This window comes from Acipenser ruthenus, chromosome 1 (assembly GCF_902713425.1).
Source record: "Acipenser ruthenus chromosome 1, fAciRut3.2 maternal haplotype, whole genome shotgun sequence".
In the NCBI taxonomy this organism is placed as follows: domain Eukaryota; kingdom Metazoa; phylum Chordata; class Actinopteri; order Acipenseriformes; family Acipenseridae; genus Acipenser; species Acipenser ruthenus.
In genome coordinates, this window is record NC_081189.1 from 23,982,681 (window position 1) to 24,000,104 (window position 17,424).

At 38.9% G+C, this 17,424-nt stretch overlaps 2 protein-coding genes across 2 annotated transcripts; both read right to left on the reverse strand.

The window, feature by feature from the left end:
• Nucleotides 1-4,700: 4,700 nt before the first annotated feature.
• LOC131740217 (testis-expressed protein 43-like) lies at nucleotides 4,701-7,676 on the reverse strand. Its single transcript, XM_059035770.1, has 3 exons — nucleotides 7,602-7,676; nucleotides 6,142-6,250; nucleotides 4,701-4,957 (listed from the first exon to the last, which is right to left on the reverse strand). Exons 1-3 carry the CDS (start codon nucleotides 7,634-7,636, stop codon nucleotides 4,850-4,852), a joined length of 252 nt encoding a protein of 83 aa, XP_058891753.1. The 5' UTR covers nucleotides 7,637-7,676; the 3' UTR covers nucleotides 4,701-4,849.
• A 2,441-nt stretch (nucleotides 7,677-10,117) lies between these two features.
• LOC131736882 (phosphorylated adapter RNA export protein-like) lies at nucleotides 10,118-16,791 on the reverse strand. Its single transcript, XM_059022389.1, has 5 exons — nucleotides 16,567-16,791; nucleotides 14,491-15,122; nucleotides 13,869-13,989; nucleotides 11,660-11,743; nucleotides 10,118-11,035 (listed from the first exon to the last, which is right to left on the reverse strand). The coding sequence occupies exons 1-5, from the start codon at nucleotides 16,666-16,668 to the stop codon at nucleotides 10,766-10,768; spliced, it is 1,209 nt and encodes a 402-aa protein (XP_058878372.1). The 5' UTR covers nucleotides 16,669-16,791; the 3' UTR covers nucleotides 10,118-10,765.
• Between the last annotated feature and the right edge of the window lie 633 nt (nucleotides 16,792-17,424).

Consider the following 17,424-nt stretch of genomic DNA (forward strand, 5'->3'; position numbering starts at 1 on the left):
TCAAGCATGACCTATTATTTTGTACAGTGCCGTTAAGCTGAAAAATGGTAATGAAATATACTGCTTTTTCAATCTTTTGGATTTCTTGTAATGCTGAAATAAAGAAACGAAAGGATAACTTTTATATTGTACTTTTTAAAAAAAAAATCTTAATGTGCACATTTTTTTAGGAGATAAATTCTTCAAAATACGAATCACCTAATTAATATTAAAATATGGCAGGGTATAATTACTGTAAATGTTTGTCAGTGTTCCATTTTGGCCTTGTGTGACTTCTGATATCATGCATCTTTTTTTAAACTGAGATTTTGGTTGTGTTGAAGAACAGTAAGTGCAGCCTGCTTTATTTGGTTTCCTATATAGAAGGTTAGCTTCTTCAATTCTAATCCTTATGGTCATCTACAAGTTAAAATCCAGCACTTTATGGTTGTCATATAAAAACAAATATCCAGTCAAAATGTTTAGTAGGGTACATTTTCATAGTACGCCAGCCTACTTGCCCACATTTCCCACTACATAATGGTAGTCCACCCAGACATCTTTTGTTCTGTAAGTTTGCAGCAAGTGATATTAAGAACCATATTTGTCTTTTTGAAAATGTTTGCTTTCTTTCATGTGTTCTTTCTTGTAAAACAAACCTTGGCCTACAAATTAGGTTTAAGAGATTTTACTTCAACTACACATGGTTGCTAAAGCCTGGGCCTGAGGTCAGTAGCCTGCAGCAAAAACATAGACCACTGGCACGAATTCACAATTATGCTAATTTAATACATTTTGGGGTACAAACATGACTTATTTTCTTGGCTGGTACCCATGATAAATGCTTAAGACTAGTGTGACATCAATTGCATCTTATATCACTGCTAAGGGACTGAAAAGTCTAAGCTTAAAGCAATTAGTTATCTGATTACTAAACATGACAATAACAAAATAATACAAATATATCTTTCTATACTTTGCAAAGGACATTATTATTATTATTATTATTATTATTAGTTTGCAAAGGGCTGTGTTTTTTTTTTACTTTGTAGTATCTTCAGGATTTTTTTTAAATTTATTTATAACTTTGCTTATAAAACAACAAAATTATAAAGCAGTATAATTTTAGGCGTCACCTGCAATGGCAATAATTTGAAACATATTAAAAGCAGATCTCAGTTGTTAAATAATTGCTTGGTACAGTTTACCCACCTTTTTCAGCTGTCCCATCTTTTGGCCACACACTTCCTGTAGGAATGTGCATGATTTGTGCATGCTACGTCACATTCTCACATTAAATGGAGAGAGAATTTGGAGTTTCTAAACTGTATGCAAACCAAGCCAATATTATACAATAAGATACACTGCAAACACCAAATAGTCATTAAGTGTGCTGATTTTAAAACTCAGATCCTTTAACAAGTAAGAGCACTATAAAATGAAAACAAATGCTGGTGATGGAAGTAGGTGTTTTATCCACAACAACATGCAAAACAACATTATTATTATTATTATTATTTATTTCTTAGCAGACGCCCTTATCCAGGGCGACTTACAATCGCAAGCAAATACAAATACATTCAAGTGTTACAATATAAGTCATACAATAAGAACAGGAAATACAATAATTCTCAAGTGTGACAAACCACAATTCAATAATACAGCAGATAATAGTGAAAGTTACATCAGGATATGATTAAGTAGTGATAGTTACATCAGGATATGATTAAGTACAAAATACTACAGATTAAACACTTGGGAGATTACAATATTCTGAGGTACAGGATTAAATGCAGTAAAATAGGGGGCAGATAAGAGCAAAATAAAGCATATTTAAATGAAGGGTGATAGTGTCCCAGGATACAACAGAGGAGTTCTACAGGTGCTGTTTGAAGAGGTGAGTCTTAAGGAGGCGCCGGAATGTGGTCAGGGACTGGGCAGTCCTGACATCTGTAGGAAGGTCGTTCCACCACTGCGGAGCAAGGGTGGAGAAGGAGCGGGCTCGGGAGGCAGGGGAGCGTAGCGGAGGTAGAGCCAGTCTTCTAGTGCAGGCGGAGCGGAGAGGTCGAGTGGGGGTGTAGGGAGAGATGAGGGTCTGGAGGTAGCTGGGTGCAGTCTGATCAAGGCATCTGTAGGCTAGTACAAGAGTCTTGAACTGGATGCGAGCGGTGATCGGGAGCCAGTGGAGCGAGCGGAGTAGTGGAGTAGCGTGGGCGAAGCGAGGTAGAGAGAACACCAGGCGAGCAGCAGAGTTCTGGATGAGCTGGAGCGGACGGGTGGCGGACGCAGGGAGGCCAGCCAGGAGGGAGTTGCAGTAGTCTAGGCGGGAGAGTACCAGGGCCTGGACCAGGAGCTGGGTAGCATAGTTGGTGAGGAAGGGTCGGATTCTTCGGATGTTGCTCAGGAAGAATCTGCAAGTGCGTGCCAGAGTGGAGATGTGCTGGGAATAAGAGAGGCAGGGGTCCAGGGTGACTCCAAGGTTTTTAGCTGAGGAAGAGGGAGAGAGTGTGGTAGATTCCAGAGGAACAGAGATAGAGAGATCAGAGGAGGGGGAGGAGGAGGGAAAGAAAAGGAGGTCAGATTTAGAGAGGTTGAGTTTGAGGTGATGCGAGTGCATCCAGGAGGAAATAGCAGACAGACAGGTAGAGATACGGGAGGAGATGGTGGAGTCAGAGGTGGGGAAGGAGAGGAAAATCTGAGCATCATCAGCATAGAAATGGTATGAGAAACCATAGGATGCGATGAGGGGGCCCAGGGAGCGGGTGTAGAGAGAGAACAGGAGAGGACCCAAGACTGACCCTTGGGGGACTCCAGTCAAGAGAGGGTGAGGTGTGGAGGTTGCTCCACGCCAGGTTACCTGGTAAGTGCGGTTGGAGAGGTAGGAGGAGAACCAGGCCAGAGCAGTGCCAGAGATCCCCAGGTCAGCAAGAGATGATAGTAGAATAGAGTGATCAACAGTGTCAAAGGCAGCAGAGAGGTCGAGGAGAATTAGGACAGAGGAGAGAGAGGCAGCTCGGGCACACTTAAGTGAGTTGGTGACAGACAGAAGGGCGGTTTCAGTGGAGTGAGCAGAGCGGAAGCCAGATTGGAGAGGGTCAAGCAGAGAGTGGTTGGACAGGAAAGCAGAGAGCTGGCGGTGTACAGTCCGCTCGAGGGTTTTGGAGAGGAAGGGTAGGAGGGAGACAGGACGGTAGCTCTGGAGGGAGGTGGGGTCGAGGGTAGGTTTTTTGAGGAGGGGAGTGATCGAGGCTTTTTTGAAGGCAGAGGGGAAGATGCCAGAAAGTAGAGAGGTGTTGAGGAGGGAGGAGATGAAGGGGAGTAGAGCAGGAGCAGCAGCTTGAAAGAGGTGAGTGGGGAGGGGGTCCAAGGCACACGTGGTGGGTTTGTGACCCTGGAGCAGGGAGGAGAGGTCAGAGTCTGAGAGGGGCAAGAAGGTGGAGAGGGAGGGCGAGTTAGTAGGGGATGTAGTGGGTGTAGGGGTTGGAGCAGGAGGGGGTGCGGGGGAGGGAGAGGTGTTAAAGAGTTTGCGGATATCTGAGATTTTAGAAGAGAAGAAGGAGGCAAAGTCGTCAGGGGAGATAGAGGAGGGAGGAGGAGGGGGGGGAGGGTTTAGGAGGGAGGAGAAGGTAGAGAATAGTTTACGTGGGTTGTTAGTGGAGGCTTGGATTACAGATTGGAAATAAGCACATTTAGCAGAGGAGAGAGTAGAGGAGAAGGAGGAGAGAAGAGTGCGGTAAAGGTCTAGGGCAGCAGGGAGTTTGGTTCTCTTCCATTTCTTTTCAGCAGATCGCAGTGTGATTCTTGCCGAGCGGAGCACAGAGGAGAGCCAGGGATGGGGAGGGGAGGGGCGAGCGGGTCGGGAGGTGAGGGGACAGAGGGAGTCGAGGGAGGAGGTGAGTGAGGAGAAGAGGGTGGAGGTAGCAGAGTCTACGGAGAGTTGTGAAAAGGAGTCGATAGGAGGGAGGTGAGAGAGAGCAGTGGAGGCAAGGACAGAGGGGGAGAGAGAGCGGAGGTTACGGCGAGAGGTGACAGTGGGGGTAGGAGGAGCAGGGAGAGGGGGGAGAGACAGAGAAAAAGAGATGAAATAGTGATCAGAGAGGTCCAGGGGGGTGACAGAGAGGTTGGAGGGGCAGCAGGCCCTGGAGAAGGTGAGGTCCAGTTGACGGCCAGCTTTGTGGGTAGGAGGAGACGGAGAGAGACAGAAGTCGAAGGAGTGAAGGAGAGGGAGGAATCCAGCAGAGTGGCTGGGGTTGGAGAGATGGATGTTGAAGTCACCCAACAGGACAGTCGGGGTAGACAGAGAGGGGAGGGAGGAGAGTAGATAGTCGAGTTCATCCAGAAAGTGAGTGAGAGGCCCAGGGGGGCGGTACAAAACAATGAGCAGGAGTTGACAGGGAGAGGTTAGTTGGACTGCATGAAATTCAAAGGTAGTGACAGAGAGGGAGGTGAGATCAGAGGGGACAGAAAAGAGTAAGGAGGGAGAGAGGAGAAGACCCGTCCCACCTCCCCGTCCGGTGAGACGCGGGGTATGGGACAGGACGTAGAGAGAGGACAGGGCAGCAGGAGTAACAGTGTTATCAGGGGACAGCCAGGTTTCAGTGAGAGCAAGGAAATCGAGCGAGAGGTGGGAGGCAAAGGCAGAGATGAAATCAGCTTTGTTAGCAGAAGAGTGACAGTTCCAGAGTGCACCAGAGAGTGTGCGGGAGGGGGGGAGAGGCAGAGAAATGAGGTTAGAGGGGTTGTATTTGTAAGCAAACACACGTTATTGAGTAAAGGGCATGTGTCTTCTGGTGATCAGTGTACTCCGGTATTTGGAGTAGAGAGAGGTTACAGGGGGATTGAGCAGTTTCTGAGGAATTTTGTACCGACTTTATCCCAGCAGGCCTGTCCTCTCCTCCCCATGACAAAGTCGCTCATGTTGCTCCCAGAACAGGGTCACCTCATGAGGTCCATGGGGGATCCCAGCAAGCTTTGCATTCTAACAAGAGGAATTTTAAACACGTTATAGGCACTTTAAAGAAGTGTTTACAAAGGTTTCATGTTATTTCAGTATTTTGGAGATCTGTGGGTCTTTGCTTGATTTTTAAACTTTAAGATAGGATTAATAGGACGCCAAATATCTGGAGAAGTGAACAGACCGTGGCTGAAAGCTAAAATCAGAGCTGATGGCATGAATAGGATTTCTCTGTGATGTGTTATGGAATTTAACATGCACTCTGATTGGCTGAAAGAGCCTAAACAGTCTGTAATTGAAGATATACTGAATTTTTAAGTATAATGCTGTAGATCATAAAAATGTACTTTCTTTCTGTTATCTAATTCCTTCCTAAACTTGGTTGCCACAAAGGAAGATACCAGGAAGATACACAACTTATACTATAGCATAATCTTTAATATACAGTATCTGCATTATTCCAAATTCAAGAGTAAAATACAAAACAAAAAGGGGGACCAGTGATAACATTGCTAGTGTTAATAAGTGGTAAGAACATTTAAGAAAAGTTACTATTCTATAGTAATTCACATTTTTGGTTATCGTCAACGTTATTGTGCATAAACAGTGCAATGTGGGACAATGATACTGGATACAAGCAGCTATGGTACTGGCGGGGTTCCACAGTGCACATCAATCCAGACCTGAATAAACACCAGAGTTTTTCCCAACCAGAAATGTACAGAAATGCGTGGTGGTTATGTGACGTGGATTTCTGTCCTTTGAGGGCTGTGGTTGGACTACAAAACTAATTTCAGTGAGAGCTGGGCTGGATTAAAACCTAGTTTATTGAATCACTGTGTCTCCTAGAGGATACAATGTCTCATATAATAGAATAATACTCTTTAATGGATTACAAAAGGTCTAAACAAGCAGTTTCAGTATGATATCGTTTATGATAAGTATTCCAAACAAATCACTGATCGAACAGTCTCTACATTCTTCAGAAATCATCACATCTGTGTCAGCTATTGCAAAGTTTATTCTTAACAGTTGTTGTGTATTGTTATTATTTAAAACTACAGTATTTATACAGTTGGAGCCCACTCACTGATTTACAATATCCTAGTTCCAGTGAAGGCCTGTCTACAGAAACCAGTAGTGGGATGAAGCAGAGTAAAATAACATATGTTTATGTTATTATCCTATTTCCAGCAATTGCCACCTACCTTTAATATAAGTGTTCGGTTTTTCATGTCTTGCTTCCATGGCATTACATAGTACTTTGGTATTATTGGATACCTGGGTGTTAACACTGGTAGATGGGCATGGACCAACCTGGTCAAGATAAAACAATATTACACTGATATTTAGGGATTCCAGTTTCCATGCATCATGTTACTATAGCACAAAAAATGGACCGGTCAACACCTGCAGTATGCAGTACATGTTTTTGTTAATGAATGGGCTATCCCTCCCATGACAGATCATTTTTGTTATTCATGTGATAGACACATTCATTGTCTCCATCTTGCAACTCAGGTTAGTCACTTTGGACAAGATCTGCCACATAGCTCATAGTCGCTAAGTAGGCAGGAGCTATCACATTTAAGACTGCCAGATTCTTGATTTTTTTTTTTCATGAGGAAGTCTCAGAAGTAATGGCATGTTGGAGAATTAATCATTGAGAAAAGTCAAAACACCTTGCATCTTCACCCTATTGACAATGCTATGGCAGGTGTTTCAAATTTGTGTATGTTACCAAAAATACCGTACAGACACTACATTCTTCAGAAAGTGATTTAAAAGGATTTTAAAAGAGCTTGTCAGATTTACTGAGCTTTTATTCTAGTGCACTTTATTATATGTTGTAAAACAGATTTAAAAAACAAACAGGCTGAATGGGAGCAGCATGCTCTGACCAAGCAACTTTGAGACAGGTTTACTATGATTCAGGGTTCCTGCAGTAGCACTGTAACTCAAAGAACATTTCCACAGTAAATTAATTATATCTGTGTTTATTCCGTTATCTGCAGTTTTATAATCCAGATTAAACATACAGAGTCAGTGATTATAGAAAGCTGCGATGCAGCTAAAAATTATATATATATATATATATATATATATATATATATATATATATATATATATAACCTTGAAGCAATTCCAGATTCATATTCATGCTGTGGTTTGACTCCCCCCCCCCTTATACCTGTAAATTTTTCAACAACTGATAAATATAATAATAATAAAAATATATATATATTTCACAGAAAAAGGGATTTCATTTAAAACATATTCAATGTGCATGTAAAGAAAACTGCAGCACAGAAATCAAATTGTTCAAATATTACAGTTGGTTTGTGTTTGAAATTTGATCAGATTCTGAGATGAAAGAACAGTGTGTAAGGAGAGACAGGCACCACAACCGCCTACATGTCTAAATTAACATGCATTCAAATATTGTTGTTGCACATTTTCATACCATTGGAGTGCTATTATAAAACACACAACAGTAAAGACATAAGACACACCTTACTCTTCTCATTAACTGAAGCCACTACAGATATCTGCATACTAAAGGAACAGTCAGAATCGGTTTAGAAATAGTCAGTTCAAGACATAAACACACTTAAAACTAGTGAGAAAAAGCCAGCAAAAACATCTGAAATGCTTTTACTGAACCTACCCTTTAATATCAGTGTTGGTTGCTACGCTGACCATGTTTGTTGACTGTGTAAGAGCCCTTGGAAACCTTGCTAATCCTACCCCCAGCATTGCACCATGGGAAGAAGCAATGATAATGCAGCACACAGACACTTCCTTTCTTGATGAAAGCAAAAGTCCTATTTCAAAGAAAGCACACAGGAGTCAGGTTTCACAAATGTATACAGCAGTGTAGATTTCTCATATGTGTCATTTCATTTATACAGTACAGAGAACACGTTTTTTAAAGTTAAAAGTGTTTTATATCATAAACGTTAACTGACTGCAGATTAACTGAGCTTCGTGTCTCACTTTTAAGAGAATCATTGACATTTTTTTAAGGAGTGATTTTAGACATAATATTATTTTCTGATCATCCCTGTTAGCTTTAATGAGTAGTGCGATGAAATCAATCAACTTTAATTGTTTTTAGGCAAGGAACTATGTGCTGCAATATCTTCTAATGTATAGATTCAGTTCTGTGTCCCATAACAATAACAATAACATAAATATATTTCACCACTAGATTAATAACTGTTGTAACTAATTGCTGGACACTGCATTGAAAGTTGTACTCTTTTAAGGTATTAAAGAAAAGTCATTATGACTCAAACATACTATATCAGGTATAACAGTCATTTCCTTCCAATTCAGATTTTGTGTTGTATTTCAAGTGAGCCTGGGTACCAGTAGTTGCTTTATTGAGATCATCTCAGTTCAATAGACAGGCAACAACCACTATATAGCAACCAACATACGATATCATAAGTATTTTATTTCTAATTTATGGTAATATTTATCAAAAAAGTGACATATTCTCTAGGAGCTTAGTGTTTTAATGAAGAGAGGCAAGTTTGATACTTATTAACCTCTACAATACATTTGGAAAACAGAAAAAGATTTTAACAAGAAAAAAACTGTTACACATATCACATACTAAAATGATGAATGAGTATTTGTAGACAGGTAAATGTTTTTTCTTAAAAGTAATTTAAAGAAAATATAATTACATACTCCAGCCATCTGGAAATAGTACACACCTGTTAAAACTAAATTTGATATTGCATGTATTTTAATAGGCTGTATACACCCCAATTGCCATGGCAACAGCCAGTAAACAGTTAAGCAACAATACTCTTTGTGTAACTGGGATCATTTCACATTTTAGGTACATATTTGAAAGTCTCTACAGCAATTTTAAGTTTTACACAATGTATACAGTATGTGTAAAACAATTACCCAGGTAGAACTTTTCTACAATAAATTGTGACAGAAGTTGAGATGCATTTTGCAACAGCTGCTATAGGCATTTTGAGTTATATGGTATTGTGTACAGATACATGTCTCTGATGTTATGCCCATATTGTAATAAATTAATGTATGTTAATTTCAGTGTGTAAGAGTTCTTCCTTAAAAATACTCAAATTTGATTCTTGCTAATTTTTTTTTTCTTTTTGGAAATGTAGCTCCTTTCATTTTTTTTGATTAATGTAAGATGGTTTCACTACCTGTTCATTTTAAAAAAAGGCTAGATTATAAAGCAGTAGCCAGTAAAATAGATTGAGACTACATAATTTGTAATATTTGTAATAATTTTCTTCTTTCAGAAAATGTAGAAAACATTTGTATTATTCTTCCATTAACAAATACCTGACTTCATATTATTATAAATAAAATAATAAGTGCGTTAAGAAAGTGTTTACATGTTTCGTAAAACGTTATTAAACTGAGCTATGCAGTACACTGTATAAGATGAAATCTTTTTGCCACCCAGGTTTTGCAGTTTGGTTCTATTGTTTGTAAACAGTGGTTGGGTGTATGGTCTTTGACTTTCTTATTCCATTAGTAATCTGGGGATGGGACCTTTAAAATCAGATGGACAGATCTACTCTGCAAGAACCCACCCTATACTACACTAAACAGCAGATACAGTAGAGCCAACAGAGTTGAAAGGTTGCAGCATTGCATGACTTTATGCAACGAGGAAATCAAACACCATGTAATCTGTGATCCATACCAGCACAGCATTTAGATGGAAGCCAGCTACAGGGAACATGGATCAAATTCAGTATTGAAGCAGTGAAACACAGGACAAATGTAAACCTCATAAAATATGTAAGGAAGAGGCACTAAAACATTCGAAATTACTGTTACACACTAGTTAAAGCATTTTATTTCCAGAAACTACCCTAAATCAGAAAAGTTTATAGAAATCTACACTATCCACCACACACTGAGTCTACATAAGAAATGTGTGTTATAAATCTGTAAGGCACATCACCCAAGTATAATTTCAGGTGTCATAGTTTAAAGTTAGATAGTTCTCCGTCACTTTTTTCAGGTACTGTCAAAGACCGTGATGACATTTAGTTATGTAACGTAACTCGTTTTTCATGACATAACAGAAACTTAGGATGTGCCTGCATTTATTACAACACAGAGGATATGTTCAGCCCAATACAGTACAGTACATGGATCAAGACAACTGAATAGAAAACATAAATTCAAACCAGTTTGCATACATTTATTAAAAACTGATTTGTTTAAACAAGAAAAAGAAAAAGCTCAGGATTTACAGGAAGTGCTCAATGGTTTTAAAAAACAAAACAAAACACAAAATCTCAATACATCTTGAAAACAAGAAGGTTAACTGGAGGCAAACAAATCAGAAACCAATTCAAAATCCCATATTCATGAACAAAGATTGTATAGGGTAAATCTGGTCAGGTTTCTATAGTCGATTTATATTCTGAAATGCACAGTAGAAGCCTGTATTTTAGCCACTTGTAAGTTAATAGCGTCTGATGGTAGAACAATGCAATAAAAGAAAAGGACACTTCTCTCCATATTCTACCTTCAACATCATACACACATATTCATCATTTGTAGTGCTAAAGTACTCAATTTCTCTATAAAATGTCCTCTTGGTATATTTAACTAAATAATATTATTTATACCATTACTGTTTAGATTTTAGGATATTCTTATTGCCAAAAAAGTACCACCTCTTTAACAGAGTCACCAATTGCTGGATTTAAACACAAACCCGCATTTAACCCCCTCCCCTTCTGAAACCTGCAGGCATGCAATGAGAATTCATAACCAAAGATGCCTTTGTTAGAGAACATGAGCCTAAGTCCACCTTTGTTAAAAGGTTTCTACTTCATTGGAATTGTATATCACAGCAGCCTCTTCCATATCCAGTGCTGTCTCGGTGGGCCCTTCATGCGACTCCTCTAAAGAAGCCAGTGCCTCGTGTGTGTCGCTAGCGAAAGTCTCTCGTGAAGCATCATCATGTTCCTGGAGGTTGAGTGTCTTGATCACTTTTTTCATCTCTTTCCCCACCAGCTGCCGTCTGCGCTTTTGGGCAGCTTTTTTGCTTGTATAGTCTTTACGGTTTTCATCAAGGAATATTTCCTGGTGAAACAAAATGTACATGTTTTTTGTTTTGCCTCGTTGAACCCTTTATTCCACTGTCCTGACTGAAAGCATTTTTGACACTTCCTTTTTTTTTTTTTTTTTTTTTTTTTAAATCTGTAACAAATTTACTACTCAAATGTCATTAAAATTCCCACTAAAATCAGACAGTAATGGGTAGACATTACAAACTGGCTAATGAGTTGTCACATGGGCAAGATCATTATGAAAGAGGATGGGCTGGAGAAGCTGTAACAGAAGCTTTCCTATGGTATTTTTGCAGTTTTGCCATGCTTTTCTGATGCGGATAATAGGCATTTACTGTAGTTTACCCTGGTTTGCCATGTTTTTTAACATGCTTTACCATATCTAGCTCTTCTTTACAATGCTTACCGATACCTTCACTATGCTTTATTACACTTTCACTAGAGTAAACATTTATAAGGGATGCACCAACTACCTGAATAGTGCATAGGATTAAAAACCACAAAAAAAAGGAAAAAGATCAGAATGGTTCAACAACTAAAAGCAGCTGGCATTTTCTAGCAGCTGTAAGTATTAAACACACCAAATGTTGCTGTACATGGTTAGCTTGATTTACAGAACTACAGAAAGGTATCTTACCCTTTTCTGCTTGTTTGTGATGCTGGGAGTGTTCTTCAGCAAGTTCAGGTAAACTCCTCCTGGTGTTCGCCTCCTACTGCCATCCTGAATAGGAAACAGAATTCATAACCATGACCACCAGTGTCATGTGACTAAAAGCAAGCTGTGGGCATCGTTGCATCATTCTACTGTACATGTCCACATTTTGCACTGACATTTACAACGAATGCTCCTTTTGAATCAATTAGAACACAGTAATTGGAGATCGATCAATGGTATGATTGATAGAATATTTTTTAAAACCCATAATAAAAGTAGGAGAAGTGAACTCTGATGTTCCGATGATACACAAAGGATCTCTAATTAGATGTTTTCAGCCTTTTCAGAAGCTTGGAAAAAGAACTGCCTCATCTGAACACCCACAGCCCTACTTCAGCCGCCCTAGTTGTGCCATTTGAAAAGCACTGAATTACAATAAATGCAATCCTTTTTCTGAAAATGTCAGCATGCTTTAGAGGCATGCACTTCACCATTAAAGCTAAAATGAAGGACCAAATACCAATTAGGGCTGGGTATTGGCAGTGTCTTCACAATACGATACGTGTTGCTATACGAGGGTCACGATACGATACAGAAAATGAAGCATGAAGATAAAAATCTAAATTGTCTCATTTGTATGTGCAAGCATTTGCAATAACACTGGTACAGCACTTGTGTTCAAATAAGCTTCACAGCCTGTTTTGCTTTTGTTTCCTGTTTATTATTTTAAATACATTTCTTTAAAACAAAATTACCTGCATAAAATTCACCTGCATAAAATACAACAACTTGTTAAGTCACTAAAGTGATGTTAAAACAGTAACTTAATGTCTGTACTCACTTGTTTGTTGCCATAATTCTGCTGAGTGGTAAATCTATGAAGCTGATGACTGCAATGAACTCAGCATGTTTATATTTTAAATATTTTGCTATGTTGTGTCTGGTATTGGTGACGGCACCTCACCTAACTGTGTACAGTGTAACATGGGAAATAGCATGCTGCAGCTCCAGTGCTCAGTGAAGTCCTGATCTGACATCATGTAATACAGACAGCTCTTATGATTACATGTTACTGTTTGTTTTTCAGTAAAAACAAGTTTAAATTGCAGGGAGTTGGTTTTGCTATTTACGATATTAAATACTAAATGTTTACACAACACTCGAACACGTCTGGTCACCGTCACAACTGTGGCATGAAACTGGGGTTACCGTATTCTGCTGGTGTTAATACAGCACCTATATCTGCACTTACAAGCATTGGTATTCAATTAAATTGTTTGGAGTAACGATCAGCTTGACCTATAGCGGGTATGCAGGTCATGCTAAATAAATACATGTATTATTATTAATAATAATAATAATAATAATAATAATAATAATAATAATAATAATAATAATAATATTATTATTATTATTGTTTTAGGCAGGGATTTCCGCATTGTGTCTTTCACAGATAGTGAAGGTTAGGTTGTATAGTATTAACAAGGCGCAATGCGTGATGCAGCCGCTGTCACTGAAAAAAAAAAAAAGACAGTTTTCATAAACTTGTGTAATTTATATAGACTACTTTCCAAAGTACTGTAATCTGTTTGGAATAAATATTTTAGTAACACCCCTGTAGTATGTTAAACTTGCCTTAGCCTTGTTGCGAATGTTGTGTGTGTGTGTGTGTTTTTTTTTTCCTCCTGACACTACCAAGGCATTCAATTGTTGTGCACAAGCTTTTACTTAAAAGCAATGATATTAACATAATCAAGTCACGGGGAGAAGAATGGAGCGAAAATGTATGTAAACGGTACAATCATTGATATTTATTCAAACGATTCGATTTTGTGTGCCCAATTAATCAATTGCTATTTGGAGGCTTAACTGACAGCCCTAAATCGTATCATCAAGAAAAATATAAAAGAAACAGAACATTTTTTACCATTTTGTAGCTGGTAAAACAAACAAACGCATACATTAAAACTAAAACACTTAGCATTTTCAGAGTTTTTGTAGCTTTTAGTTACATGTGTGGGCATCTTCAAAACCAATGTGTGTGTGGAAGCACTTTCACTGTTGTGTAAGACCATTTCAACCTGCAAATTGATTTTAGCCATCAAGAGCAAGAGAACAGATAAACACAGTATAATAATGTCATTAAACAGATACTGTAACCAATTAAACAGGGTTTTAAAGTATTACTTACAATAGTCAAGAGTCCACCACTTTGTTCCACTTCTGAAGTTTCCATCAATAATTCAATAGCTTTCTTCTTCCCAATGCTTTTTACCACTCGTTCAAGCAGGTCTTTTTTAGGTTCCCTTAGTCTGTAAAACAAAAAGAAATTTGCTCTGTGTCAAGTTAATGTGTTCAGAAATCAACAACAAGACAACATTTGTTATTAACAGTATAGTGCTTGGAACACCCGAACTTCTACAGCTAAATTGAAACCTTGTCTTGGAGACAACATAGAACAGTTTGGAGCGCAAATTCAAATAACTGGCACATTAAGGGGCACTGGAGTCATTCTACAATATCATTTAAAGCACCCTCTTCTGCATTTTACTCGATTTCTACAAAGCATATTTTAGACTTCTTTTAGATCAAATTGCTAATTTTTAACCATGATGACTTAAGTAAATCCTTACAAGCTAAAACATATTATTCAATTTAGTAGCAATGTTAGTCGCCTACCCAAATTTCACAAAGCATTTTCTGTCCAGATCTATAACTACCTAAAAGAAAAAAGCCATAAAACATGCTCTGGAAACTTGGTGAAACATAAGAAATGGGCTTGCTGTTCTTTAACAGATGAAAAAGCAGCTGACCTGTGAGCAATCTCATCTGTGACTTTTTCTTCTTCATCGTCTTCTGTTATCTCATACCGGCCCTTATAGTCCATTTCTGCCTTCTGGCCCAGACGTTCCTTTGCTGGCCGTTTCCTCTTGTGATGGCCAGCCCAGTTCTCCTCTTCCACCTTCCCTTCTTTCTTGCTGTCCTGCATATATTCTTCCAATTCTTCATCCAGCTTGGACATTTCCACCCCACACTGCTGCTGCCGCTCTTTCTCCATCATCTTCCGGGCCAAGACATAGTTATAGGTCTCGGACTGCCGACAGCTCATGCTGACCTCGCCCTCCATTCCCAGAATTCCAAGCTCTGCAGCCACAGCCTCCTGGTTCTGGTCCTGTACCACTGACCCCCAGATGTTGTTCACCTTCTTGGCGGGCTGGCTCTGGCCGACAGGTGGGGCCACTGGAGGTTTGACAGGAGGGGGGTTGGAACATTTCTGACGTTTTCTCTTCCACAGGACCTTGTCCTCGTCAGAATCCGAGTCGCTGTTGTCACTGGAATCTAGGCCTGCCATGCTGCGGTATTGTGTGACAGAGGGTGCAGCGTGAGGGGGGGCTTCACTCCTGCTCTGGAATGCTGTGCTGGCAGAGACAGTAGATTGCTGTTTCTGTAAGTGTAATAAAAGACAATTACAGAACAGTATGGTCGAAGTTATACTGAGGGATTGTGTCACCTACCCTGATTTTTAGAATACTGATTAATATAGCTATTTGAAATTACTTGAATAAAGACGAAAGGGGATAAATTAATACACTGAAACCTGATGCTCATATTCAAGTTGCAAACAAGGAATAATGTTGTACATCTTGTAATACTGCCCTTATTTGTTATCTAAACAAAGCAGCTGTCAACACTACATCTCCTTTTAAACAATTAATACAGTTTTTCATATTTAATATTGCATTTGCACCCTTATCACAACAGACGTACTAAGATGCTGGCACACCTCTAACCTTTGTGTTGTGTAGTGTCCTGCTGGCTTGTCTTAAACACTACCTCCAAACAAAAACTGATTCAAAAGGTAAACTTCCTGAATTCTTTACAGGAACAAAGATGAGCACGTCACCCTTCTGTCACTAGTTTACTATGGTATGATAACTCAGTCCTAGCTAAATAGCTCTATGAGACATGGCTCTTTCTAACCTTGCACTGAATCCACCCAGCTACTGTACACCCCCTCTCCAGGTGTCTCCAGCTATTCCAGCTAAAACGTATTTATTTTTTATCTTTTGTTATTTTATTCGAATGCTATATTGCTTCGATACTTTTCCACATAGAAATATGCATATACACACTTGTTTAAAAAACACGACTCGCTGTACAATATTGACTAGCACGACAACATCATCTAATGTTTTGTGTATGCAAGCTAAACTATAGCGACTGGGAAGGTGATTCTGAATTAGTTAGTTAGATAAACCGACGGCAATGGGGTCCAGACAGGAGCAGTAACTTAGTTGAATGTGTGTCCACAGCACGGGGAATGAAGAAGAGAAGAAAAGAAAGGGAAAAAAACCTACCTTAATCACTTTTTAAAACATTTTTATTAAGAAATAGTAATACAAAAAGTTAATGAAACAGCAATCACAACGGATAGTGAAAAATAATACGCAGAATGCTGTGGGTTAAATGCTGTATTTGGCGCTAAGCCTTCGAATCTGTACCGAAACCTTACTGTATTACGTGTAGAAAACGACACAAGAAATCAACGTTAGGAGTAACGGGGCACATAAATGTACTTGACATACTGTAAAGAACTACAGTTAATGTACAGTCTTATCGTGTAGAGCCTATGGAGCGTGTATTTTGATACAAAGAATCCAAGTTTTAAAAAAAGGTAGCCAGATCTTAAGAAACTAAACCAAAGGGCTTCATATATCTTAATGATAAATCTCAAACGATTTTTTAAAAAATATATTATAAATCGTGTAATCCAAGACGCTGTATGGTCTACAGTCTTGTTTACACTCAGTACAGACTGCAAATGTAACTAAACCCTTACAACTTCTTACAGTAGCATATTACATGTAATGCAAAGCATTTCCGCTTACCTGTAACCGTTCGTTTGTGGCTATTCTCATTTCTGAATCTGAATTGGAACCAGATATCTCCCCATCTTCAAGATCCTCCATCCTCACAGCACTGCCCGCCATCTCCACTGACCCGGAAATAAAACAACTCCTCCCACTTGGCTACACGAATGATAACCTTCCTAGGTCAGCTCCGAGTGCTCGGTAGTTGCTAAGGAACAATGCAGTAACAACGTGCGCACTCTGCTGGAAAACAAAGGAAACGTCCTTTTGTCATCTAATTTAAGCAGTTTTACAATTTTGTAACACGCATTAAACCTTGCCTTTAAAACATTTGTAGTTTCTTTACAAATGTAGCAAGTGTGAATAATGTTTTAATGAATGTGTTTATGTATTTTATGTTTTTGAATATTTATAAGGTAATTGTTTACACATTTATTTTCACTTTTTCAAATCTGTATCTTTTTTGTGTTGCACTGTCAGGATAGTAGTAAACGTTAAACCCACCACAAAGGAGTATGGAAGCTCAGGTACTTCTGCAGGATAGTTTTCGCTTTAAAAAAATAAATAAAAAAGACACAGAAAACAGTGATCTGCATAGCGAGACATTATTTCTATGCATTCTTCCTACAGAAAACTTGCTAATACACGTCTTCCAATTAAAATATATCCAAAACAGTGATCCAGGTAACTAAACATAGTTTCTTTGCGTATTGCCTCGCAAATCTTATTCTATAAGCTCCCCAGTAATAATTAGGAGAAAACACTGTTCTTCATAGCTTCTCGTAATTTTCCCATCGTATATACTGTATTAATAACATTATTCCTACTAAAAACGTATAACTGCCAATTTCTGATTAAAACTCATAAAACATATTT